General features: G+C 47.1%; 1 protein-coding gene across 1 annotated transcript in view; it reads right to left on the bottom strand.

The window, feature by feature from the left end:
* The window catches only part of EBF2 (EBF transcription factor 2), a 323,444-nt gene extending 299,934 nt beyond the window's left edge, over positions 1-23,510 (bottom strand). Inside the window, exons 1-6 of the mRNA XM_060251623.1 lie at positions 23,229-23,510; positions 18,552-18,708; positions 16,359-16,422; positions 15,700-15,755; positions 13,240-13,313; positions 4,020-4,088 (exon numbers count right to left, since the gene is read on the bottom strand). Coding sequence (XP_060107606.1) covers positions 4,020-4,088; positions 13,240-13,313; positions 15,700-15,755; positions 16,359-16,422; positions 18,552-18,708; positions 23,229-23,359 — 551 coding nt within the window. The 5' untranslated portion in view covers positions 23,360-23,510. The remainder of the gene's footprint in view (positions 1-4,019; positions 4,089-13,239; positions 13,314-15,699; positions 15,756-16,358; positions 16,423-18,551; positions 18,709-23,228) is intronic.
* Between the last annotated feature and the right edge of the window lie 4,050 nt (positions 23,511-27,560).

Raw genomic sequence — 27,560 nt, 5'->3', positions numbered from 1 at the left:
TTATTAATGGCTTGCAATCATGGAGGGCCATGGTGATCAAACCATACTTTGTGAAACAGACAGTGTGGTGTTGTGGTCAGAGCACTAGACTAGAACCAAGGGAGCCTCAGGTTCAAATCCCCACTCAGGCATAAAGCTTTGGATGAGTCACACCCAAGTCCTCCTGAGCTCCTTGGGGGAAGGAGGGAATACAAATCTAGCCAACACACAACAAAACAGTTGTCTGATCACCATGGCCCTCCATGATTGCAATACAAATGTATCCCAATATGCCTTGCAACATTTGTGTATTGCTTGGTCACTTGCATCCCTTGGACTCTATACATGTTCAGTCTGATCATCACTGCCTTGGTATCCATATAGTCTCCTTGCACACTTTCCTTCTTTTTCAGATTTACTTTCGGAAAACTTAATGCACAAACAAAAGAGGCAGAAAATGAAAACAAACAAAAAGTTTTGAATATCTTTCACCAATTTAGGCGCTAAATGAACTCTTAAACAATTGGAATTGTCCTATTGTTTGGGGGTTTAGTTCTGTTCTGACATTCTTTGTAACACAAGAAACCAGTGGCCCTCTGCTGCATATAAGCACAGCTGCACAAAACACTGGCAGAATAGTAGAAGGAAAATTAATGAAAATTAAAGACTCCAAGAACAAAACCTCAGACTGGTTTTAAAATGTTCAGGAACTTTCCAGCATAAAATAGAGTTCATGTCAGAAGTCTAATATTCAGTATGATAGCTTTGAATACCTGGTGACCTGTAATCATATGCATTATAAACTGGGAAGCATTTGTACTCATTTCATTTTTTTAACTTGATTTCATAGTTTTTTGTAACTTGCGTTACTGACAGCACTATTTAAACATTTAATATGAAAATGAAAATTTAAAGTTGTTCCAAACTGCAGTACTTGATTGCTGATTTCCCAATATTGTTTTGTACTAGTCCACAAGTTCTTGAAATGTGCATGTAAAAAGACACACATAGATATTTAAATATTAATATTATTTACAAGAAATATCTATCTTATATTAAATGTCTATTACTCTTGCAAAAAGGACTTTGTTGCAAAAATATTGGAAAAATCAATCAGTCTGGTCTCTATGAGATTCCAACCCAATTTCTGCATTTATTTCAAGTGCTACTTTCAGTAACAGTCAAAAAAAAATGTAAGAGTCCAGTAGCACCTTAAAGAGCAACAAAATTTATGGTAGGGTGTGTGCTTTCAGGAGTCACCGTTCATGTCTTCACTTTCCACTGCTACCAGCTAACCATATTGCTCTAACAGTCAAAACATGGTTTGTGTATCAAATCAGCCTGTTATTTCTTTGATCATCTTTGTTACAACCATATATCCTTTATTTCAGCAAATCCAGAGTAAGTTCCAATTTGCCATGCTTCTCATCCAAAACCTTCAGTACTTCATTAATCAGGACATAGTCACACAATGACAGAAAACCCAGGGAATTGTGCCATGCACATAATTTGGATTTCAGAGTGCTGCTGAATATCATTTTTTAAATTTAAAAAAATACCCACACCACAATCTTCCACATGGTGGAGGGTGTTCATGAACAGACTATGTGCTAGGAATTACCTGTGCAATCCAGTGTATGTTTACATGCAAGCAAGTTCCATTGAACATAGTGGGACTTACTTCTAAGTAAAGATGCAAAGGATTGCATGTGTATATATACAGTCTTCACCATTTTCCCTTCATGTCTACCATAGATGTGGATGGCTTTCCAAACACACTTTCACTTGACAATCAAAGATTTGCTTAGAACAAGTTCCAATGTTTGGTGGGTTTGGTTGTTGTAGATTTTCCAGACTGTGTGGCCATGGTCTTGGCATTGTGAGACCTGATGTTTCACCAGCAATTGTGATTGGCATCCTCAGAGGTGCAGCCCAGGAAGCCCACACAAGATAATGATCCAGCCCTACCCACCTACCTGAGTAGATATAAATTACCTGCCTACCAACCTTCTCAATTTGAGAGAACTCCAGTTTTCTGGGTTGCACCTCTGAGGATGCCAGTCACAGTTGCTGGCGAAACATCAGGTCTCACAATGCCAAGACCATGGCCACACAGCCCGGAAAATCTACAACAACCAATGGACTCCGGCCGTGAAAGCTTTCAACAACATATTTTGGTGGTTTTTTCTTACTTCAGTTCTCTTTTTTAATACCACTCCCCCCCCCTCAAAAAAAACCTACCTATATTTTGCAATGAAAAGTCAGCAAGAAAGAGCCAGAGATTTTAAAGAAACTGCCACACTACAGCCATGAAAGAATTAATTCACATAAGGAGTAGGGGAAGAGAAAAAAAGAAAGAAGAAGAAATCTGAACCAGAAGTATCATCAGTTTGCAAACAGAAGCAAGGTCTTTGTGTAAAATGCTATAACATATTACAACAACTGTCATATCAATATGCAGAAGATACAGTGCGTTATAACTTTAATATGATAAAGTTACAATAAAGTGTAACTTTTAAAAAAATGTAGAAAGTAACTGAATATCAGTCTCATTCTTTCCCCTCCAATCAATACTACCACGTCACAAGTTTCTGGAACTATTCCAAAAAATAATGCTGCACACACACACACACACATAATTGACCCAGTCAAGTATTACATTAAAATTTATATTTTAGTTAATACAAAAAAATTGTGCTTTTTAAAGACAATTCCAGATAATAGGTGCTGTCATGGAAAAGTTATAGTAGAATCCAGTGCAGTTACTCCAGTCTAAACTCACCGACTTCAAGAAGTTTAGACTGGAGTGCAAGACACTAACTGCTATCCCAAAAATATTTACTTAGAATTAAATGCCACTGAGTACACCTGGTTAGAATTGCATTGTAAGATTTCAGCCCTGATTCTAAATTGTGTCCAGTCTATTGCACATGCTATTGCAGGATGGAACAAGTCTAGAGAGTAACCTGGATTAATAAATCCAACACAGACAGAGAGAATTATGACCTATCGGGATCATATTGTGGGAGGGGGAGAAAGTAGAGACTCTGCAACAATATGGAGATCTTTAAACTTAACCCAACCAATGATAAATCTGCTCATAGATGACCCTCCATAAAACATCACAGTGACACAGATACTGGACTTTGACACTCTCCAAGCCCTATGCTCTCTTGCTCTCTCCAGCAGACATCCTGTTATGTCCCAATGATTGAAAGGCATTCCCTAACCCACCTACCCATGACTACATTATGCCCCCCTCCAAAGCAATCAAACAAACATGAGGTTCAGCTCAGGCACCATCTCCAAGAATGTTGCACTGGTCTCCCCTATATGAGACCTGATGTCTTCAGTCAAGCATCCCATCTCCAGTTGGTGGCTGAGGAAGAAAGAAGAAGGCATTCTCCATCTCTGCCTAAACCTTCCAAAATTCATAAGGCCATCTTCTTCCAGTACTCTGATTGTCTTGTTATTAATAAAACCACCTTATATTTGATAGTTTTCTTAAACTGTTGGTCAGAATTAACTCCAAAAGATATTAATTACATTAAGGATGGAAAACCGTCCTTTTTTTCTACCTTGGTCTCCATACCGAAAGATCACTCTGATTTAAAGTCTCAGTTTTGAGACAAACCAGAATTGGAACACAATGTTTGGAGTAAAATTTATAGCAATTCCAAAGCCAGGCATTTCAAGCTTGGCTCATGGCTTTCCAAGAAAATGTTACTGCCAACATCATTAAAGGAATGTTAACGAAGCCGCTGGGATAACCTGAAATGTTATCTGTTTCCTGAACCAGTTGGAACTATCCCCTGGTTGTGTAGACAACATTAAGCACATGGAGAACATCATTTTTTTTAAAAGGACATTTCAACAACAACCAGACCTCTGGTGAGATTAAAAAAAAAAAAAAGCTAGAATTTTGAGACCACTTTTCAGGCATGCAACAGTGACATGACTCAATGTCTCACTCAGTTTTAAAGACTCTTCACCTGGTCCGATTGCAGAGAATAAACTTTGACAGCATTTTTATTTCCTACCTGTCAATGATCACAGGATCCGAGGGAGTTTCGTTACGGTTTCCGCAGCTTTTCTTCTCACAGCAACGGCTGGAGATGGAAGGAAATGTAGCAGACAAAGAGTAAGTCTGACAGAACTTTTATATCAAGAGCACAACAAACCATGGTTAACATACTCGTGTCCTCAGGAGTCAGTAGGCTTCTTGTTGTTGAACATGCAATAAAAATTGAAAATACTTTCCCAAAGTACAGCTTTTGGGGTGCAGCTATTTTCATGGTCCCAAATGAAACAAGGCACAAGATAACTAGTTCCCACCCCACAAATGGCAGAGTTGTTTTAGGGCATGTTGTCAGCTACCAAAGCACCTGTCTCCATTCTTTCCTTCATAAAAACCATCTCATGGCACTCAGATATGAAGCTGCCTCATGTAGTGTTAAGATTTTAAACAAATGTACTAAATAAAATGGATTAATACTCTCTACAAGACTGGCTTACAGCATATTAAAATTACAACACAAAAATCATACCTATGAAATGCCAAACTCAGAATCACTGCAATCTGATATGTATTGCAATCTGATATCTATTGGCCAAGCAGAAGACTTGAATAAGAAAGCCACCCAATACACACACACACAGCATTAAAGCCTACATTAGTACTCTAAAGATTTTGTTGAAAAGGTATGGTAGTTAGAATTCAGCATATTTTATGCCACTCTTCCTCCAAGGATAAAGTATACCCCTCAATCCTTACAACCACCTCGGAGGAAAATTGAATGTGACTAGCCTAGAGTCACCCTATGAATTTGATAGCAGAGTAGGGATTTATACTTGGGCGTTCCTGGCTGTAGTTTACCAACAACAGCCATACCACTCTGGTTTCACCACTGGCCTATGCAATCCAGGACAGTCCACTCAGACTTGCAGCACCTCTTGAAGATCTTGAGCAGATTTTTTTTTTTTTACAATATCTTCTACATGTGATCCTTTTAAAAGAAGATGCCAGGGATCTTCGATGCGCAGGGCATGTGCACTACTGAGAGATGAACTTAGTCATCTCTTGGATAAGTACGACTGTCACAAAACCTGCCTGTGATCATTTTTGTCCTGCTGCTGTCATGAGCAGCCAGGACTAGACTTGAGGGACTCCTGGCTGGTCCTGTTCTCATGCCGCCAAGATGGAGAAGTCTGGCATTGTGTGGAAAGAAGGTGGGAGGCCAGAAGGAATGAAGGAAGAGTAACAACCCACACATCAAAGGGATAGCATCAGAGGATGGAAGGAAAGGATGCTCAGTGTCCTAGCCTATCTATCTCTCTGGCTCTCCTATAGTCCCCCTCTGAAGGCTGAGGCTAAAAGTGCAAAGTCCTTCACTTCCAACAGACTCACCACTAAAACTCTCTGAATGGTTCCTCCTAGATTAGTAACTCCACTGTGCATTTTTCAGAATCAATTGTGGATAATGATTCTTAATTTTTAAGTTTGTTGTTGTTGTTCAGTTGCACAGTCGATGCCGACTCTTTGAGACCCCAAGTCATGCGAGGCCCTCCTGTCTTCCACCATCCTCTGAAGTCCACTCAAATTCATGTTAGTTATATCAGTACTTTTCCCCAAATGCAATGTATTGGTAAAACAAAACAAACAAATCACTTTTAGTATACGTTTAACCCACAAGGACTACAATTTTGAGCAAAACTATATTTGGGCTGCCAACCAGTTAAACAGTTCTAATGGATCACCTGCCTTTTAAGTGACTGGTGAAGAGTAAATATTTACATGTGCCCCAAATATAAGTAGAGGTTCTTAAAAACAAGTGCAAAGGAAACTAATTTCACCATCATTGAAGTCTAGCGGCCATTATTAGGAATGACCCCTGTAACATTATCTTTCCTCCCTCGTGTCATAATGCCTCAAAATAGCCTCCAAAAATAAAAGTGTGCTCTAACTTGCCCCCCACCAGTCCTAATTGCCCCCCACTGATTAATCAACTGTTTTACATGCCAACATAGCCAAATGAGATGGCAGAAAGGAATGGTCAACTGTAGGTCAGAGTTCACAATTTTTAGTGCTCCCCTATATAAAAGCCACCCTGTAAGTAGAAAACTAGCACAACAGGAAACATGCTAAGCTAGGCATTTCTGCTCCAGTGGACTAGTTTTCTACAGCACATAATGACTGACTTAGGAAAATATTTTAAAGCCTTAAAATCCACCTGCAGGCTGGAGATGGACAGTTCATTCTGCCAACTCAACATTTTGTATCCTGCAGAGACCAGATCTTATACTCGAGCAGGGGTGGCCAAACTTGCTTAATGTAAGAGCCGCAGAGAATAAACATCAGACGTTTGAGAGCCGCAAGACATGAATGTCAGGTGTTTGAGAGCCACAAGACAGGGAGAAAGGAAGGGTGATAAGAAAGGTGGAAAGAAAGCAAATTGGAGGGTGGGGAGGGAGATAGAGATAGAAAGAAAACAACTTTAACTTTAAATGTATTCTCAAAGCCACCAGATGGCTTGGCTTGAAGAAGTGATTTAAAGAGACAGATGCCTTCTCCAAGCTGGCCAACAGGGTGATGGGGGCTTTGAGAGTCACACAATGTGTGTGAAAGAGCCGTATGTGGGTCCTGAGCCACAGTTTGGCCACCCCTGTACTAGAGTAAGCACTACTCAGATCAGTGATGTCCCAAATGAACATTCATTGGCTCAGATCACTCAAGTAGAGTTGCCAACCTTCAGGTGCAGCCTGGAGATCTTCTGGTATTACAACTGATTCCTACACTACAAAGATCAGTTCCCCTGGAGAAAATATCTGCTCTGAGGGTAGACTCCATGGCATTAGACCCTGCTGGTAACTCAGACCCCATAAATCCAATCCTCACTAAACTTGGAGCACAGAGAGATGTCAGCCAGAGATCCCCTGCCAGTTTAGTGTCTCTAACTTGAAAAGGTCCATTCTACACGTTCCTGAAGCTCCCCCTGTTATAATGACCACCTGTCAGGCAGTCATTTTGACAGGTCCAGGAGTTTATAGAATGGATCCTGTCCAAGCTAGAGACATCAAAGTCACAAGTGACCTTCCCAGGATACTCCCCTACATGCCCTTCAGTTGGTGAGCATTAATTGGAGACAGTCCATCTGGACTCTCTGCCCATGAACCAGCATGAATCTCCACAAACACCTGGAAAGTTTGTGCAGGTTGACCTGGCATGAACTTCACTTTGCAAACCATGAACCAGTCCAAATTTGTCATGAACTTTAGTTTGTGAGTCGATTCATGTCCATCCCTACACAAATTGCTATTGTGGTTTCCTATTAAACTGATGAGGCAGATTATACATACAATTTCCTTCACTTCTGAAACTGAAAAGACCTCCAGCGCTTCTGCACTTTATGTCAGTCCATTTCAACTATTTTTAAATTCTTACATATGCTTGGGGGGGGGGGTTGTGTGTGTGTATACCCACACACACACATATACCCACATATACATACGCATATACATGCATACATATACATATACATATGTATATATTTATTTTTATTTGTTTTAGTATATTTCTATTCCGCCCATTCCCCATAGGGCTCAGGGCGGAGTGCAGCATATGATAACACAATAAAATACAATAAAAACATTTTTAAAACCGACAGCTCAACAGCACTCAGAGAAGTTTACCATATCACATATTGCCCATATACATATATATATACACATACACACAGGCACATACAGGCCTCAGATTCAGCAGGAGCTCACAGGAGCACAGCTCCTGAACCTTTCTGAGGGTTCCCCCTCCTCGTCCCCACCTTGTCCATTGAATAGTAGGTGCAGCTGCATAACAATCCTTGAATGAGCTCCACCACCTATTTTTCTACAAAATGACCCGTGTGTGTGTATTCTGAATAACATACTGATTTACAGATATTATCATTTAATATGCCAGGGGTAAATAATGTGTGTTAATTGTACACCAGAATCATTAAGCAGCTAACAAATGCACTACAAAAGAACGCATTTCAAAGCTGAACAGATGGAGAGGGTAAACCAAAGAGACTCCTCACCTGGGTTGCTGTTCAGTCTAGGGCTGGCCCTGCTTACCCTGGATGCCAGATGAAACAAGGGGGTTCCTGTACCTTTAAGATTCTACAGAATCGTTCACCCACTGCAAGTCACACCTCCTGAAATATTGTCTGTTTATCAACTCTTAAAAGACACAGAAGCTTCCTCATCCTTAGCCTCTGGTCATCCTACTACCCCTGCCCCCCTCATCTTGAATTGATGAGTTAGATGCCACAGCTTGTTCATGTGACAATCTGAAATGGCTTCTATCATCGCCATTGAGGTATCAGAATTTGATTCCACTTCACTTGGTAGTGGCTGCTAAATGTGGGGGTGGAGGGGAAAAATGCAGAAAGGGGCAACCAGAATGAAAAGGGGTTTGGAGCACCTTTCCTGTGATGAAAGGTTGAAGAGTCTGAGACTTTTAAATTTAGAAAAAAGATAACTAAGAGAGGACATAAGAGAGGTTTGTAAAATTATGCACAGAGTAGACAAGAAGAACTTTTTCTCCTTCTCCCAAAATGCTAGACATCCAATGAAGCTGATGGACAGTAGATTCAGAATAGACAAAAGGAAATATTTCTTTGCAGAGTGAATGATTAAAATGTGGAATTTGCTGCCACAGGATACAGTGATAGCCATAGGCATGGGTGGATTTAAAAAGGAATTATCCAGATTCACATGGAGCACAGGTCCGTGGCTACTACTAGGCATGGTAACTAAAGGGAACTTCCACATTCAGAAGCAGTAAATTTCTGGATACCAGTGCCAGAAGGAAACATCAGGGGAAGGGCTCACCCTCTATGCCTTGTTGTTGGTCCTCCAAAGTAAGTGATTGTCCACTGTATGAGATAGGATGTTGAACTAGATGAGCCACTGCCCTGATCCAGCACGGCTCTTCTTATGTTCTTAGAAGCTCACAGTGTGCAACAACAACAACATTACACCTTATATACTGCATTGCTGGACTGGAGAAGAGAGAAGACACAGGACCACTGATCTCAGCAGCAGCCGTGTGTGCACTCCATCCAGCATCCTAAATACCAAGGTGAGTTTGTTCTCAAATTTGCAACCATTTAACCTAGCAAAATATCCTGAGCGATCCCTGCCTCTATTTAGAACTTGCCAGGACTGCCACTCTGAGATGGAGCTTGTGCTAAAAAGAAGAGAGACCCTCGTGCACAGAAAGCACAAGCTGAAGCACAGACTTGCAGAAACAGGATGCCCCATAAGGCTATGGGTTTCAAAGAAAAGCTTAGGGCTATTCCCTCCTCCCCCCTTCAAAAATGGTTTTAAAATTCAGCCCTCAACTTTCACAAAAAAAAAAAAATCTGTCTCTAATTTCAAACTCAAATAAGCACCCAGCATGGTGGCCTTTGTTTTGTTTTCTTCTCCCCAACTCCTCCCTGGCATTGCATAACAAAAGTGTCTAAATTCACACCATCTGGCCGATAAAGACCTAGGCTCACTGGCCGGCTGGCTCAGCTGATTATGTCTGCTGCTGTCTAGTCTGGGCCTTGTGGCGAAAGTCACAGCTGTGGGTCTCGCTTGCGCTCAATGCAACTCTGTTATTAGCCAGCTGTAGGCCCCGAGACTACTTCTGTTCACATTATAATACCTTTTCACCCCCCTGAGCATGAAGGGCACTGGGGCTGCTGGCAACAGCAGAACAAAACAGTTTTCCTCTTAGCGGATAGTTGGCAAGGGGGGCTGGGGGGGGATTATTCTAGGAGAGAAGCCTGACTTTGATATTTATCCATCATCTGTGCAAAGATTTTGCATACATTACGGTTCGCTTAAGAAGATTCAAGGCTAAGTCTCCCAATATCCCTGTCCTAACTATTTCCCATACAAGTATTGAAATCATCGTGGCTTGAGAGAACACGCTGAAGATCTAGGTGTAAGTGCTGCGAATATCGACACCCACTGCTCTGTGCCACACTGAAAATATTAAATGCATACACTAATCATTGTGAAACAGAGATTTTTTTTCCCCTCCTTCCGCCAGTGACACATCGTTGCATCTGCATAAATATTTAGACAACATTCCTGCTAAGTGCGCATCTGTCACTCAGAGAAAGATGTTGGGGCGCTGGATGCACTTGTCTGCATTTGAGGTGGTGAGTCGGACAATTCTATATGACAAATCAGAAGAACGTTTATCTCCCGACTCAAATGGAAAACAAGGGCTGTCACTCAAAGACAATGGGCTTCCCCTTGAACGGCTGGGCTAGTACAGTATATTAAATTTTGATATACTGTTACTAATGCAGGCTAAACTAGGAGCTTTAAAAATTCATGCTGCTCCTTAAGCAGCCCACAGTGAGATCTGATTATTGTGCTTAAAATAAAAATGTCAAGATTAACTAGGCTGGATAGATTTTCTCAAGACTTATTCCAAGTAAGATATGCTGTGATGGTTCTTTTTTTTTAATATACATATGTATACACACACACACGCACACAATATCAACATCCAACTCATTAAAATTGTGTCTACACAAGACACTTACATTCCAACTATGTTGATTAGGTTCTTATCCAAGGAATTATTTTTATTTGGTTCACTAATCTGTGTATTACATGAAAAAAAGATTACCAAATTGTAAGTCTTCTGTGGCTAGTCTACTATGCAAGGTGACCGCATGTCAACTCAATAATGTTTTTACCTTTGGAGACTTTAAAGTCATAATACCATCTTAATTCAGACATGGAATATTCTGACATTCTTGCTGGACAGAGTATAAAAGCTGAGTTGTGGGGGGGCGGGGTGTGTGATACAGACATTGGTAAGTCAATGTGCTTGGAGAAATATTGACCCAATGTATGCCTATGAAAAAGAGAAGAGCCCCAGATCGGTCACATCCCTGTTATTTACGGTTTCTTAGTTATTAATGCATTTCAAACAGTACAACATCCAGATTTTTTTAAACAAAAAAATCTAGAGAAGTCTAAAAGTAGTATGATCCAGCCAGAATTTTACAGAGCAAACCTATGCACACTTACCTAGGAGTAAGCTCCACTGACTACAGAGGGACTTACCTCTGAGTAAACCTGAGTAGGATTGTGCTGTTAAAGTCTCTTTTATTTCATTGAGGAAGTTTTAAGTGCACACTGAATTATTCCATTAAAATCACTGCTTCATTTGGGCTGGGTCAGATCCATTATATTTAGGGAGTTTATTTTGTGCAGTGATTTTTAAAACTGTGGCCACAGCCCTATGCGTATTTTACATGAAGACAGAACAAAGTTTGAGTCCAATAGCACCCTTAAGACCAACAAAGTTTTATTCTGGGTATAAGCTTTTGTGTGCACACATATTTCTTAAGATACATGTATCTTACACATGTATCAGATACAAAAGCGTATACTCACAACAAAACTTTGTTGGTCAAAGGTGCCAGGGTACTCAAACCTTGTTCTGCTGCTTCAGACCAACATGGCTACACACCTGGGCTTTTTTTGTAGCAGAAACTCCTTTGCATATTAGGCCACACGCCCTTCATGTAGCCAATCCTCCAAGAGCTTATAGGGCTCTTCTTATAGGGCCTACTGTAAGCTCCAGGAGGATTGATTATATCAGGGGTGTGTGACTGAATATGCAAAGGAGTTCCTGCTACAAAAAAAGCCCTGCCTGAATCTATTTACATGAAGGTAAACTTATATAAGATTGGCCTGTAAATACCTGGTAAGCATTCATACATTTAAAATTGTGCAGATGTACAGTCCTGCATGTTGAAATTCATGGCATACAACAGCATAAATATACTCATAGATTTCCATGCCTCAAAATAAGTAAATGGCATCTGCACAGCCAGTCCTGTGTGCTCAACACCTACAAGCCAATGTTATGTTTAGTCACCACATAGCTTTTCTTTTTCTTTTTCTTTTAAATATATATAACCACATAGCTTTTCTAATGATGAAGAACAGAAGGAAAATGCTCAATGGTATCCATTCCAAAGAGGAAAAGCAAACTCAGTTTAAGAGGAAAAAAGCACATCAGCACCTTTGAGTTGAAGTCAGTTCAATTTTGTGATCTAATATGATGAAGAGCAGCTAGGTTAAAAAAAAACCCACCTGTGACAATGAGGTCATGCATTCTCTAAGAAAGATCACTGTTGATCTTCACTCTCACTTGAAGATCTATCCCCAGCATATTTAATACAAGAACACTGACAGACTGCAGCAGGATGGGCTAGTTAAAAGAATCTTAATAGATTCATCATATGCCTTTTAATTGATGACACCTTTTATGCCTTTTAATTGATGACTCCTGTGCAAACTGGTGTCTGAATAAAAGCAAGCATTGCGGGGGGAGAGAATCTTCCTTGCTTTTGAAGTTACACACATGCACCCTCACAGCAAACATCTTGAAAGAGCCATTCCCTTCTGTGTCTGCAAAGAAGGAATACCTCTTCAAAGTCTGGTGTCCTTTTGGTTAGAATTTGAATCATGAAATAGCTTGGATTATTTTCAAAATATGTTGGCCAGTTAATATCAGAGGTCCATCAGTGGCTATTAGCAGAGGTCCATCAGGGGCTATTAGCCACAGGGTATTGATGGAACTCTCTGTCTGGGGCAGTGATGCTCTGTATTCTTGGTGCTTGTGGGGGGGGGGCACAGTAGGAGGGCTTCTAGTATCCTGTCCCCAGTGATGGACCTCCTGATGGCGCTTGGGGTTTTTTGGCCACTGTGTGACACAGAGTGGACTGGATGGGCCATTGGCCTGATCCAACATGGCTTCTCTTATGTTCTTATCATGGCATATTTTCACATGTAGCCCTCTAGCATGTTTTGGATTCCAGTTTGATCTTTCAGAGCTGCGGCAACAGAGCTGGTGGTTTCAACAGGCAAATAGACAATGAACATGCAGAACAGTGAAAACTCCTTGAGATTAAAGACTGTACATGCTTTGTAAAGTGCAGAGGGGTTGCAAAGGGGTTGCAATGCACTTTATCCTTGTACCGCCTTCAGTTTATTCAGATACGCAATACAACTGAAGTCAAAATGCTTCCTACAAGTCCATTTTCAAGTGCCTCTTTTTACATTCACAGCAACAGATGGAGAGGATATGGAGAAGACTCTAAGCAGCATCTGTACTTTCATCCTTCAAGTGGCCTTACTTTCTGCCTCTTGGATCATGAACAATATGTCACCCCAATGAAGTCATCATCATCATCTTACCTGCACATGACTTCGTGAGTGAGTAGAACTCTGCACATTTCTGGGTTCTTGTTTTGTCCTTCATATGCAATGGGCTATTTAAAAAAAAAAGACAAAAAGTCTGAGAATTCATTCTTTTAAAGATCTTCTCCTACATTTATAACTATTTCTGTATAATCAGGGCAGGCCCTCCTGCTAGACAAACTAGGCGGTTGCCTAGGGTGCCGAGAGACTGGGGGTGAAAATTGGGCTCTGGCCCCCCCCTCCGATGCCCCAGGCAAGAGCTTAGCTTGCCTCCCTCCCCCCTCCCCGCTAGCCCCCTCTGGGCCGCCACCTGCCCCCCTGCCCCCCCCCGGCACTCCACTGGCCTGCCCGACACAGCTAAATGTGGCAGCACCCCGCTCGCTTGCTCCCTTCCCCCTGCTCTTTGCCGGCTAAAAGCAAGCTAAAATGCGCAGGCGTGAGCTGCGAAGTCAGCAAAACTTACTTTTAGCCAGCAACGAGCAGGGGGAAGGGACCAAGCGAGCGGAGTGCCGCCGCTTTTAGCTGTGCCAGGCAGGCCAGCGGAGTGGGCAGGATGCTGCATGGGGGGGAGCAGGAAGGACGCCGAGTGGGGGGCGGGCGGGGTGCTGGAACGCGGCATTAGAGCCGGTTCCAGCATTGATACATGGGGAAGGGAGGGAGAGGGCACAGAGGGAAGGGGGCACGGAGCCAAAGGGGGGGAGCTGTGGGGGGGCACTTTAGGGGGGTGGTGTGCCAGGCAGCAAGTCTGCCTAGGGCACCCCAGGTCATCAGGCCGGCCCTGTGTATAATATCTAGAAACTGCAATGCTTGTGCAGTGTCTCTTTGCTAAAAAGCAGGTATCTGTGCATGAAAAGACTCCTCTGGGGATACTTTTCACATTACAGATACTAAAAGATATTGTAACTAGATTTGTGTCCGGTAGCATCTTAGAGATCTGATGGAGATCGGCTGCAAGCCGTAGTATCATGGCTCAGGCTGAGTTGGCTAAAGCTGAATCCAATGAAGATGGAGCTTCTCTATCTAAGTTGCAGCGGCCTAGGAAGGGTGGTCCCTCTACCAGCCTTCGATGGGGTCCCATTGCCACCAGCGTCAAGGGTTAAGAGCTTGGAAGTGCTTCTGGAGTCCTCCTTAACTATGGAGGCCCAAGTAGCAGCCACTGCCAGAGCTGCTTTTTTTCACCTTCGACGAACACGGCAGTTGGTCCCCTACCTTGAGTGCAGCAACTTAGCAATGGTGATCCATGCCTCGGTCACCTCAAGAATTGATTACTGTAACACTCTCTACATGGGGCTGCCCTTGACTCAGATTTGGAAGCTGCAATTAGTGCAGAATGCACTAACAGGGCTTTCCCATCAGGAGCACATTCAGCCTGTGCTGAGAACGCTGCACTGGCTGCCTGTTGCGTATCGAATCCATTTCAAGGTCCTGGTATTAACCTTCAAAACCCTATATGGGCTAGGATCTACCTATCTGCGGGACCGCCTTGCCCCACATGTTCCCCAGAGAGCACTGTGATCAAGCTCTCAAAATCTTTTGGCTATCCCTGGGCTAAAAGAGGCTAGGCTTAATTCCACCAGAGCAAGAGCCTTCTTGGTTGTGGCTCCAATACTTTGCAACACCCTCTCAGAAGCCATCAGGGCCCTGTGGGATTTATCACAGTTCTGCAGGGCCTGCAAGACTGAACTGTTTTGGATGGCATATAACATCTAATGGAAGAGGGCTGCTGCCATAGCTGGATCTATCATACTTTAGTACTAACTGCCTAGGATCTGTACGTGTTGAGAAAGAAAATATTACATGATCCGCCTGAAGTAGCACCATTGCCATTTATCTGATTGTTTTATTGTTTTAATATTGTTTTTGTTTCTATTTTATGCTGTTAGCCACCTTGAGTCAGTATAGAATGGGCAGGATATAAATATAATGCAAATAAATGGAGGGAAGGGAGCTTTGACTCTCAAAAGCTCATACCAGGACATCTTTTTAACTTGCACTTTGTGTGTGTGTGTGTGTGTGTGTGTGAGTGTGTGTATGAGTGCATGTGCGTGTGCATGCCCAAAAGTCATGGCTGACTTCTGGCAACTCCTTCTGGGGCTAGGACATTTCAGAGAGGTGACTTGCTTGGCCTGCCTCTGTGTCCCAGCCCTGGTATTCTTTGGAGGTCTCCCACATACTTGCTGCAGTTGGACCTGCTTAGCTTCCCAGCTCTGACAAGATCAGGCTAGCCTGGGCTATCGAGGCCAGGGCATACCCAGCAAATCTTGTTGCTCTCTAAGGTGCTGTTGGGCTTGAATCTAGGTGCTCTGCAGCAGACTAGAATGGCTACCCTCTGAAATGAAAAGATACTGCAGATGCTGCTGCTTTGAGTGAGAAGAAAACAGCCCTGTGCAAATCTGGCAAAGTAACGGAGGGCAAGAACAGAATGGATTTTGCAAACAGAAATCTGTCCAGGCTTACCTGTTTTGTGACGGAGTCAATGAGTCTAACAAAGAGGTCTTGTTCAGTTCTGACACCTGCAGGGAGCGTGCAGAAAGCAACAGGGTGGGAGAAAGTCCGACTCTTGCAGAGAAGTTATTCTTCAATCCACTGACCCCCATTCCCGATCCCACAGAACTTGGCCTTCCATGAACTGATGTGCCCCCTCCACTACCACCACTGCTGCCAGTGAACTATTTCTATTTCTACAAAACACAGTCATGAGGAGAGGGAGCCGGTGCAGGTGGGCTTAGCTGTCCCCTGATCCCAAAGCAGAGGCCAAGGGGCTCTTCCCATTCCCACCAGCCTCAAGGAGGAGAGGGACATTCAAGCCGAAGACAGCCAGCAGCGTGGAAGAGAGTTGCCCTGGAGGAGCGAAGGAAGGCTTTCCTTGGTGTAGGCCTATCGTTCACTTGGTCAAACAGGGCCTAGTGGTTTTGGAAACACTTCCCAAACCTGCCAGCACAAGGGGGAGAGAGCCTCCATGGCAGGGGGTCTTGCAGGCCTCTGGGAGGCTTTCTCTGGCTCCAGCCTCTAAGGCAGCCGGCGGGCGGGGGGGGGGGGGGCTTTCCTGCGGAGCCAGGCTTCCTTCCTCCCACCCACGTTTTCCAAAGCCCCCCCTCCCCCCAGCCCTGACTTACCGTTGCTGTAAAGGAGCTGCAGTTTGTAATGGGTGCCGTTGTTGGTTTTTTCGTTGCCTTGTTCCTGCAGAGAAAGAGATGGGGAGGGGGGACGGGGTGGGGGAGTCAGGAAGAGAGTTCGCACACACAAGACTCAGGGGGTCGCTCATCTCTCCCCTGGAGGATTCGGGTTCTCCGACTGAGCTTCTCCTCCTCCCCCTCCCCGTTTTCTTCTTGGAACAAATTCGCCTTTTTCTGCGCCCGCTCCCCGGAGCCCTTTCTGGATATTGGGGACCAAGTCCCCGCTTCGTGCCACGGGGCTTGCTGCTCCCACGTGAGAGCGCGCAGGCTTGCGGCGCCCCAACTTGCGGAGCTGAGGACGGCCCAGGTGTTCGTGCTGGAGAAACCTAGCAAACCGGCTGATGTTTCGTTTTGAGATCTCTCTTGAATTCTTTTGTTCTCTGGTGCGTTTTTAAACCCGACCCTTGTGCCGAAAGTATTCAGGGCAGCCGACCCCCGCACAACCCCGCGAGCCCCACCCTCCTTGTCCCGGGGGTGCCTTGGCCCATCTCCGAGGCTCGAAGAATCCCTGTCTCGCCTCCGTCCCGCAGGGCAAGCGGATGTCTCCCGAGCGCTGCTTTGGCATGCCCGAAGAACGGCGACATTAAGCAGTGACAGCTCTCGAAACTTCAGTGAACCGGGGAAACCGAACTTCGGAAAGAGCTACGTTTATGATTAAAAAGGGGAATGCAGTTGCATCCCTCGGCAAAGAAATTCCGGATTTCTGAGACTCAAAAAGAATGTAGCCCTCACTCACTTCGCCATTCTCTCCTCCCCCACCCCAAGGACTTTATGCCGCCTTTTCTCCACAGAGCTCAAGGCGGCATACAAGATTCTTCCCTTTTTTATCCCCAGAATAACCTTGCGATAGTTGTTACAGAGATAAAATGGGGGAGAACTACCGGTCAGCCTTGTTGAGAAGGGATTTAAACCTAGGCCGGGTCTACGCTCCAACTATCATACGACCTCCCTAAACTCATCCGCACTTTTGTTCATTACTTTTGAGGGTACATCAGGACACATGAAGTAAAAGATTAACCGGAGTCTTAGATTCTCCTGCTAGACCCAACACTTGGTATGATTTTACATTGAAATGTATTTCATTCTGCTTCAATTTCTCCCTGCCTCTCGCTCCTTCTCCCGTGCGCGACCCTCCCCTCCAACAAGACCAGCCAGCTCGTCTGCTGGGCAGAAAGGACACCAGAAAAGCCTGTGCTGCGGCTGAGGGGTCCTGCGTGCCCAAAAGTCATACGGGAAGAGGGCTGGAGTAAGGAAGGGAACCGGGAAGGCTAGTTCCCCCAAGCACCAGGTCAGACTCTAAATTAAGAACCACCAAGTCTTAATGGGAACTGAGTGAAAATCCTCATCTAAGAGGAAATAAGACCGCGGAACTCAGCGGGACTTTCACCGGAGAAATAGGTTCGCGCTGCCGCGCAGTTTTCCAGCGCCACCAGGTTATGTCCGCAGAATGCGGAGCGCAGTGAAATTGACGCAGGAGGTTGCCTCGGCTGAGGGAAATTAACAAGAGTGCGGACCGGCAAGTATTCGGGTCCCGCGGTCCTCCTTGTGAGCCCAGCCGGAAGTTCTCCTGCGCAAGCCCCAGGCCCGGTCTCGAAAGAAACGGGAGGCTCTCGTTGAAGCCCCCCCCCCCGCCCCCCAGTTCATGTAGATCGGCGCTCTCAAGTTGAGAGTCTCAACTCAACAGACCTTCTGAGACGGATCTTGCTTCTGGACTAGAACCAGTGCACTATAGCAGTGCGGTCCTAAGCAGTTACTCCAGACAAAGCCCAGTGATTTCTGTGGACCTAGAATGGGTTGACTCTGCTTAGGACTGTCCTGCAAGGCTTGACTCCTACCCCGGCTGGACTGGACTCTCCTGCTTTCAGAAGAATAGGGCCGAGCAGGCCTTTCTGCCAGGCGATTGGGGTTCCCCGAAGTTTTCCAAACAGCGATCCGCCAAGTCTGAACTTAGGTTTGGCCGGGTGACCTTGAACATTCCCCTGCCGGTCCCATCGCAGTCAATAGCGCTGCTCAATAGCCTTGTGGATCGGGGTGTACCAGCGGGGGTGGGGGGGAAGGCAAGCAGGAAGAGGTCTCAGAAAAGAGAGAGGAAGCGAAAGGACACCCCCCCCCCCCGGCCGCCCCAAGCCTTACTTTGTCGTTCTCCACGAAGTCCACGAACGCCGTCCGCTCGATTTCCACGGGCTGCCCTTGCCGGTCGTAGAGAGCCAGGACAAAGTGGAAGAAGTTGGACTTGCGCAAGTTGGAGGGCGGCTGCTTCTCGAAGTGGGCCCGCGACAAAGCCACGCCGCTGCGGGGAGAAAGAGAACACAGACAAGCCAGTGAAGGAAGGAAGGAAGGAAGGAAGGAAGGAAGGAAGGAAGGAAGGAAGGAAGGAAGGAAGGAAGGAAGGAAGGAAGGAAGGAAGGAAGGAAGGAAGGAAGGAAGGAAGGAAGGACCGACCTCCAGGAGCGCAGAGAAAGCCCCCAGCCCGGGAAGCCAGTCACCTGCCGGAAGCCACCTTCTCGGTGTAGAGCTGAGAGACTCCGAGACCTATTTTCGGGCTGAAGGCAAGAAGGCGGAACCCCCCCCCCCCCCGAGTCCATAGACCAACAATACCGAAAACCCACTAAGATGCTGAAGCGCTGCTGCTCTGGGACTGGAGCCCCGCGGCTGCCTGTGGCAAGGAGCACGGAGGGGCCTCCTCCGGATCTCGTCTTCCTTAAGCACCCAAAGGCTGGGGGTGAGAAGAAGCCATCCTTGGGACTGCGCTTGGTAACATTTCTCTCACCCTCCCGCCCCTCCGCACAGCCTGCTTATTTCTCCGGCCTCATCTTCCCGGGAAGTTGATCGCCTGCCTGGGAAGGCCGGGCAGGCACCAAGGCCCGAAGCGTGAGAGAGAGCACCCTTGGGCGGGGGGGGGGGGAGGATGGGGGGTCTCCTTTTCAAGGGGTCGAAGAATGACAAACCCCGAAAGAGGCCGTTCCGTGTGGCGGGGAAGGGGGTTGCCCTTGAAACCGCAACACTTCGCCCACTTTTCGGATGCCACTCTTTACGCAGGCTTCCTGGGCGGCAGGTCCCATTGAAATCAGCAGGGCTTACTTGCGAGTAAACATGCCTCAGTCCCAGCTGCCCCCCCCCCAGGTCCTTGAGGCCCATCCCAGCCAGCTGAGTGGGGGGGGGGGCTCTCTTGCGAAGGTCACGAGTTTCCAAATGGGAAGGTCTTCGCTTCCGTTCTCACCCCCAGTTCCGAACAACCACAAACATTTGGATCCGCAATACGGATCTTCCCCCCAACACATCCTATCTCCGGCTCTCCAGTAGCTGAGCAGAAGCGATTCCCCCGGATTTAGTGGCATGGGGAAAGTTCGTTGACTCTCGAGAAACTTTCTCCAAGGCAAGGCGCACAAGGCGCGTCAAGGGCCGGATTAGCAAACGGCCCATAAAAATGTAACTTTCTCTCCCCCCCCCCCCGCCCCGCCGGCTTCTAAGGGCTCAGGTCACCGGGCTTCGGGCGGAAAGGGGGAGATCAGAGGAGGAGGCTGGAGTTGCGATTCCGCCGCGTGTATCCTGGACGTGACTCCTTCGCTCCTCCGAAGCAGCCGGGCGCGCTCCCTGACTTTGAAGCTGCTTCGGCTGGAATCCACGGCTCTTCGGAGCAAAGAGGAATCAATCGAATTGATCCCCAAGCCGAAAGGCTGAGGAACCGGGTTCCGCCAGCCAGTTACGGCTTTAACCTTAAAACAGGTGTGCATTTGGTACCTTCTGGGCCAACTGGAGCTAGGAATCCAGCAGCATCTCCGGCAAAATGTAAAAAACAGCCCTACTGTTGGTTGGTCAAAACTCTGTCCCGCCGAGTTCCTCGGGTCTGACCCCAGTATTGACCCTCAGTGATTTCTTTCTTCTCCAGCCTGAGTGACAGCCCAAGCCTATATGCATTTACGCTGAAGGAAGGACTACTAAATTCAACTGAATTTATTCCAGTGCAAGAACAGTATTTATTGCTGTCAACTTTTGGAGAAGTTGTAACATTCTGCTGGGCCGATCGATTCTTTTGCATGGTTTACTCGAACACAAATTCTACTAAATTCTTACTCTCATGTAAGGGTGTCTAATTTTGCAAACTCGCTGCGTTAGAATGTACAGGTTCTTGTGATTGTAGTTGTCGCCTTCCTTGGGAACGAACGCCTTCGGAGTCATTGGGGCTTACTTCTGAGTAAATGTGCACAAACTCAGGTCTGCGCGCTGCTTCACGTTACTATCCGACGTATGCTTTACCCAGAAGTAAATCCCGAACAAATCACTAGGAGTTATATTTTCCGTGAATCTGTTTAAGGTTGCAGCCAAAACACACTGGACTGGAAAATGCGTTTTAGGATCAGAGCAGTAGCGCTGGCGGTGGTGGGATCGCTTTTCCAACAAATGCGTTTTGTTTTCTAGCGGGTGCACCGGATTAAAACCTTGGATTGCTCCATCTCATCGCTTAAAAAAGAAAGAAAAGCAAAACTGCTTGGATTGGTTGCTGATCCCCAAATCCCCTTTTGATTGAAGTGAGATTGCAATCCTTACTGGAGAGTAAGCCTAAGGGAATTCGTGGGGTTTACTTCTGAGTAGATGTTCTTGAGCGCTCTGCGCCCAAACATGGGCAGTTTGATATTCCACCGCCCCTCCCACTTTTCCCCAACAGTTCCCTTGAATTTAAACTTTGGTTTACTGGGCTTGAGCTAAAACATGACGGGATCACTGGCTTCCTGGGACCTTTCTCGCCTTGGCCCTCTTCTTGTTTTGTTTGCCGGCCTCCACGTGGGAAGGAAGACCTGCTAGAATCATCAGCGGCGGGACCCTCCCCCAGTCAAAGCGGACCCCGTGGCTTTTTCGGCGCAGGGGGCGGGAAGATGAATGCTTCTTTTCGCTCTCCGATGAGAGAGACTTTCTGGTCCGCTCGTTTGATGGTCCTAAAGAGCCGGCTGCCAGCCTCCAAGCACAGAGGAAAAGAGCTGGTCTTTCTTGGGTCGGGAGGGAGGAGAGCAGAAAGATTTGGAGTCCGGGGGAAATTCGCGCTGGGAAAGGTGAGGAGAGGAGGAAGCGCAGCCCAGGCCGTGTATTCTCAGATGTAAGCCCCGCTGAGACCTATGGGCTTACTCTCAAACAAGCCTGCTCTGGAATAGGGCATGAAAGTCACCTCAGCGACGCATCTCAGTGCCGGCCCGTTAGCTGCAAGGGATGGAATCGCCACTGCTGAGCGCACCGCTGCAGGAGCGCCTGGCCGTTTCCACGTTCTGTGGATCTGCTCCCTTACCTGAAAACAGGCACTCCTGAAATCACTGGGAATTCCCTCCCAAGGTAATGTATTGAGGAGAACCATGCTGTTATTCCCCCCACCCCGGGTCCCGCAGTCTGGAAAGCGAAACTGTCGCTGGCAGCGAAGAAAATCTTGGCGCGCCCTGGCTTCTGGTCCCCGGAATAGGTCGGAACCAGCGGGCGATCTCGGCCTTGCGCCGGTTGTTGTCTTTTGGAGTGGTCCAGGGCTGCGATCCCGCCTCCTCCTTCTTGCCCTGAATTCCCATTGACTAGCGGAGGTTACTTCTGAGTAAAGCACATTCAGGCTACTAAATCTACTGCGGCCGTGATCTCCCTCGGATGGATGGATGATTAAACCGCGGCTCCGGCATGGCTGGTGACCTTTTCTTTTCCAAAGTGCTTCCCTGTTACAACCTCCCGACTTTGGCCAGCCTGTATCTCTGTAGGCCCAGACGCTGGCCTATCAGTCCTGATCCAGAGGTCTTTGAAATCCAACCTGTCTAAACTAATGTGTTCAGTGGAACTTACTCTCAGAGCAAACGCATCGCAGACTGTCGTTCCAGACTCCATTTGTTAGGTGACTTGGAAGGAAGCCCCTTGGAGTTTCAACGGATCCCCCCTTCGCTTCCAGGGAATTAGTCGCCGCTGTCGGATTCCCGCTCTACCGGGGAAATTCGCTTACTGTCAAGCAAAGCTGGCCACAGCCGGCCCTGCAGCATCACACACCGCTTGCAGCAGCTCCCTGCATCTGAATGATCTCGCATCCTCCTCATAAGTATGTCTGCAGCGGTAGAGACACGCAGCTCGAACTTATGCTCGTTTACTCAGAAGTAAGTCCTATTGCCTTACTCCTCGGAAAGTATTCCTATTTGCTATTCTTATTGCTAGATTATTATTATTATTATTAAATATGCAGATCCTATGAAGTCGGGATTCATGGTCCAATCATGCTTCTTCTCCGCATCTTATTTCGGAGTAAACTGTTGAGGCTTTGGAGTGAGGCCGCAGAGAAAACAGGATGAGATTTGAACCGTATCTCGAGGCTCCGAGCTAAGAAATTTAAAGACATTGGCTTTGGCTGAGCTTCCAAATCCTAAAGGCGTTTACACGGAAATGTGTGCGCACTGATTTGGGAGCAACTTTAAGGAAAGGGGATCCGAGGTTGTGCGCCCTTACTGGTAGTACAGAGCGCTTAAAATTCTATGTGATTTACTTCTGAGTAGACATGCACGGGGTCGGGCTGCAGAAAGTGCGTTCTGGGGAAGAATAAAGGCCGCAGTTAGCCCCAGCAAAACTTCCCTTGTCCATTTTTTGTCATCTCCTCCAACGGGAGAAGAAAACTAGTTTCAGTGGAACTTATTTGGTGCGCAAGAAAAGGACCTCGCTCCGAGGAAGCCGGACTGTTTCCCCGTGTCGCTGGCCTAGTATGATAACAGTTAACCAAAATCCGAAAACAACAGAGAGCTCTTGAGTCGCAATAACAGGAATGCCAAGGGGGAAGGGAGGAAACAGGGGAGATGGTGACATTACCTTTGCGCGGCTACATTGGCGTCCACTACCCCGACATTCCTGACCCAAGATCGGACGGGATCCATCTCCGATCCCAGCACCTTATCTTTCAGGATGGGTCCTCTTCCTAAGGTATCTTGGATCCCAAACATTTAAGAAAAGTTTATCCCAAACCCCAAACAACGCTTCCGGTTGCCAAAGGAAACTTCAAGCAGGGATCAGTCACACGCGTGCACGCCACAAATTCCAAAGAAGTTAAGCCGAGTCGCAATTTCTTCAGTGTTTTGAAGAAGACTTGGGTATTTTTAAAGGATGGGTTTTCCCCCCTCTTTCCTCTCTCAATTCTTGCAAAAAAAGAGACCGCAACGTTGCTCCGATCAGCCTCTTCCGATACGATAGATCATCATTTCTAATAAACAGTGCCCGGGACGAAAATGCATCCCCAGTCCTTGTTCCTAAGGTTCACCTGCTTTGCGGAGTCACGAGGGAGGATTGACGGCTGCCTAATCCACGAGGGGAGAGAGAGAGAATTAAAAAAAAAAAACCGCGATCAATTGTGAAAGAAAAAAAGACGAAACGCAGCTAAAGAGAATCTGATTACACTGGAAGCTGTGGCAAAACGCGTCTGTTTTCCCGCACCATGAATGGGTTACAGCGGCAGGAGAGAACGTACTAGGAAATGGGGAGGGGCGCGCTTCCAAATAAGGCGCTGCTATTTGCATAGTCGTCTCTCATTGGAGGAGAAGGGCAAGCTCTTCTCAAAACTGATACACGCTGGTTGTAGCTGCGGTTTAAATGAAAGCAGAGGGGAACGGGGGGGGGGGGCGAGCGGCGGAGGGGAGAGAGAAGCGACCTCGAGCCCGGCGAAGAAGCTTACCAGGGTGTTGAATAAGTTACTTACCAAATAACTTTGTTTTCGCTTTGTTAACCTAAAACAGATCTGGGAAGAGAACCGGGGCCAATCGCCTTCCCAGCTGCGCCTGCAGCGTTCAGATCGCCCTAGTCCCATAGTCGCCCCGACGTTCCTTGTGACATTTTATAAAACGTGTTTATTTTTAAACGTAATCTTGTTTCAATCACATCAGAGAAACTTTTTTCTCTCTCTCTCCAAATGCCGGGGAAGACGTTTAAGGGGACCGCGTCTGTTTGATGGGCTAGCCTGCAACCCTACGACACGCTTCCTCGCGAGGAAGTAAGGGGCACAATGAGACGGAGTTACTCCAGAGGAAGGGGGAGGGCAGCCTAGGACTGAGTTCTAGAGGGCTCCCTCCCTACACTGTTCCTTGCGGGGAATAGCGGGAGGGGGGCTGACATTTTGTTGCTGTGTGCGCGCCTGAGGTCACGCGTCTGGGGGTGTGAGATTGTGTGTGTGTGAAGAAGCTTCCCCCCCGCATATGTCACGATCCGTAGCCCGCCTTCAGAACTTCGCACAACGCCGGAGTTGCCAAACGTGAACTTCAGTTGCACGTATGGTTGGAGAAGGCGTATATCATCTGTAACACACGCAAGGCGCAGGAACACACGCGCGCTGAAAGCCGCGGAGACGCTGGTCTTGCAGGAAAGAATGACACCTCTCTCGATATAAATTAAGCCGCTTTGGTATCATTTCCCTCCCTCCCCCCGCGCCCCCCGTCCCTTTTGTGCCGCGATCTGAGAGTATAGATCTGCCCCTGAAATCTATATAACACCAACGCGGAAACAGATTTCGAGACAATGAATGCTAATCTGGACTGCGAGACCATCTGCCAGATGAGGGAATCAGATGTTCCCCAGTTAAAGGGGCCGAGCGCCGGTTTCTTTGCCTCATTATGCTGCACGGCTCCCCGATTAACACCCCCCCCCCCCCTCGTGAAAGGCCGGCTTTGAGGGGAGACGAGGACTCTCCCTTTCTAGCTGGGTTTAATTCCCAGCTTTTTAAAACTTCCTTTCGCCTTTCTGTCCCAGGGCAAAGGCGGGCTCTACAGCCATTTAGAACCGTTTCTTAAGCGAGTTGAAATTGACCAACAAATCAGGTTAAAATGCTTCCCTGGGAGCGGGTGGGTGGGGGTGAGATCTGGCTTTTGCTCCCGGTTGGGGGAAGAAAGGAGGAAAGACAAGACTTCTGAATTGTTCTGCCCGGATTCATGACAGACCTGGCATGAGATGAACTAATAAATCTCCTGCCGTCGCTGTGTACAAACAATTACTCCCCCCACCCCCCGCCCCCGCTTCATCTCCTGGACATGTAGAGGAGGGAAAGCTTTTCTAAAATGAAATCAACGCAGCACCTTGGGATTGTTTTGTAATGCATTTTGAATTTAAGGCGGCTTTTCTTTTTAAATGAAAGCAGGGGAGGAAGTTCAGGTCTTGAACTATTTGTCTTTTTCCCCCGCGATGTCAGCCAGAACTGGGTCACAATCCAGCCGGAAGTTCTCTTATGTCAGGCCCGCTTCGAAGGTCTAGGAGCGGCTTCACCCACGGAACGCAATTAAGGCGGGGGCAAGAGAAATCCTCGGGGGACTTTTGTCACTCCGGGGAAAGCCAGAGGGAAGTTAAGCACACACGCTGGTCTACAATTGACGTTTAAACGGGATTCTCACAAGATGCAGATTTCCAAGGATGTCCTAAGGAAAGCTCTTTCTCTCTCTCTCTCTTTCGTCACACGGGCAAAACAAACCCATTTCGTTTGTGCGACCGCTGGAACAGAAGTGCCGCAGCTCGGCATCCTCTTTACTCCAAAGGGAATTCTTGGGGAATGATTTCTCCAAAGCGGTTCGCTGCAGCTCGGTCGGGCTTCTCTCGAGTAAACTAGCGGCAAAACCGCCGTGTCATCGAAGCTTAGAATTTCGGCGTCACTGCTTCGGGATGAGTTTCAGCAGAGCCGCTCCTCCAAGAAAAGGTTTCAGGGCTGCAGCTGAATTGCCACCAGTGTGATTTGAAAAACGGTTCTTTATTCAGTCCCCAAAATCTTGGCCAATCAGTAAAGAAGAAATTATCCCCCCCCCCTTTTTTTAGTTGCTGTTCCCGATTTTGTTTTAAACTAAACTCCATCTCGCTTCTTTGCCATCTAATTTCCCAAATGGGTCCAAGAAGGGGGGAGTAAAAAGAGGACAATTGGATCCCTGTCGGGCTGCTGGACTGGACCGGGCCGGAGCTGTGGAGGCGCGCAGCCTTTCAAAACCAGGCGAGGCCAGAAGCCCCGCAGGGAAATTGGCTGGTAGGGGATTGAGGGGGAGCCGGGGTCAGAGGGCATCGGCTGGGGTCAGGGGAGGGGGCCTCCAGCAGCTGCCACCAAAATTTTGCCCTTCAGGGACAAACGAACGAGGGGCCCTCTCTAGACGGCCTGCGCTGCCTGGATTTCTGCACCGTGTGCCCCGCAACCCCCCCCCCCGCCACGATCCCATCACCTCCCAAGGCCAAGTTAAATGGCCGCAGATGGCCCAAAGGCGGAACCAGAAAGCGAAGCCACTACCGGGCCTTCATTTTGCGTGGTGGGTCTCAGGGATCCTGAAAAAGGGGAAGCCCCCAAAGAGGGACACTTTCTTTCCAACTCCCCTGGGCAACACTGCCTAGGGGCGAGCCGCCTGAAATTGACGGCCAGCTTCGCTAATCGAAGGGCCGATCCCCCGCTTTTTCTGGCGCCTTCAGATCCTGGGCTCGATTCGTGCTGGAGGCAGCTCTGAGTTAACTGCTGGCGTTTGGGGCTTTCGAGAGTGGAACATCCACGGTTTGTTTATCCCCCAAGTCACCCTGAAAGCCCCCCCCCCGCTCTTTCTTGCGCTCAGCACAGTCCAGTCTAATGCAGACAAGTCTACTCCGAAACGAATCCCTTTTGCTAGCTCTCCAACAGAGGTGCCTGCCCAGGGATTGCAGTCTGCAGCTTGCATCGCACACCCTGGCTCTGCGTTCGAAGGCATTTCTTTTGGAAGAGAACGTGCAACAATTCCCCCACCCTCGCCCTTCTTTTTAAGCCTTAATATCCATCCAGAAGATGCGGCTCCGGTTCAAAAGAATCGAAGAGAGGGATCAGTTTCGCACTAGACCTTTCATCCTGGTTTAGCCCTGTCCCCAAATTGGCATTCTGCTCTAGAGAACCAAATAAACCAACTCTATGACTTGATGTCAGCTTGGGGACAGCGATAAACCCGAATTATAGGTGAAATTGTTCAGGGTGTTGCGTTTGGACCGCCCTGGAGGAAAGTGATCCTCAGATCTTCCCAGGCTTGTGCGAAAAACTGGTCGCCCTGCCCGTCTCCCTCCCTCCCCCGGCGAATTCCGAAGTTCAGTGACTGTTCTGTGAGGCTTCTTACTGGCTATTCTTGGACGTGATTAAAAAGGTTGGTTTGACATCGATTCTGACCCCGTCGTCATTCA

This window comes from Heteronotia binoei, chromosome 12, assembly GCF_032191835.1.
Source record: "Heteronotia binoei isolate CCM8104 ecotype False Entrance Well chromosome 12, APGP_CSIRO_Hbin_v1, whole genome shotgun sequence".
Taxonomy (NCBI): Eukaryota; Metazoa; Chordata; class Lepidosauria; order Squamata; family Gekkonidae; genus Heteronotia; species Heteronotia binoei.
The sequence above is the reverse complement of the archived record's forward strand: the minus strand, read 5'-3'. Positions and strand labels throughout refer to the sequence as shown.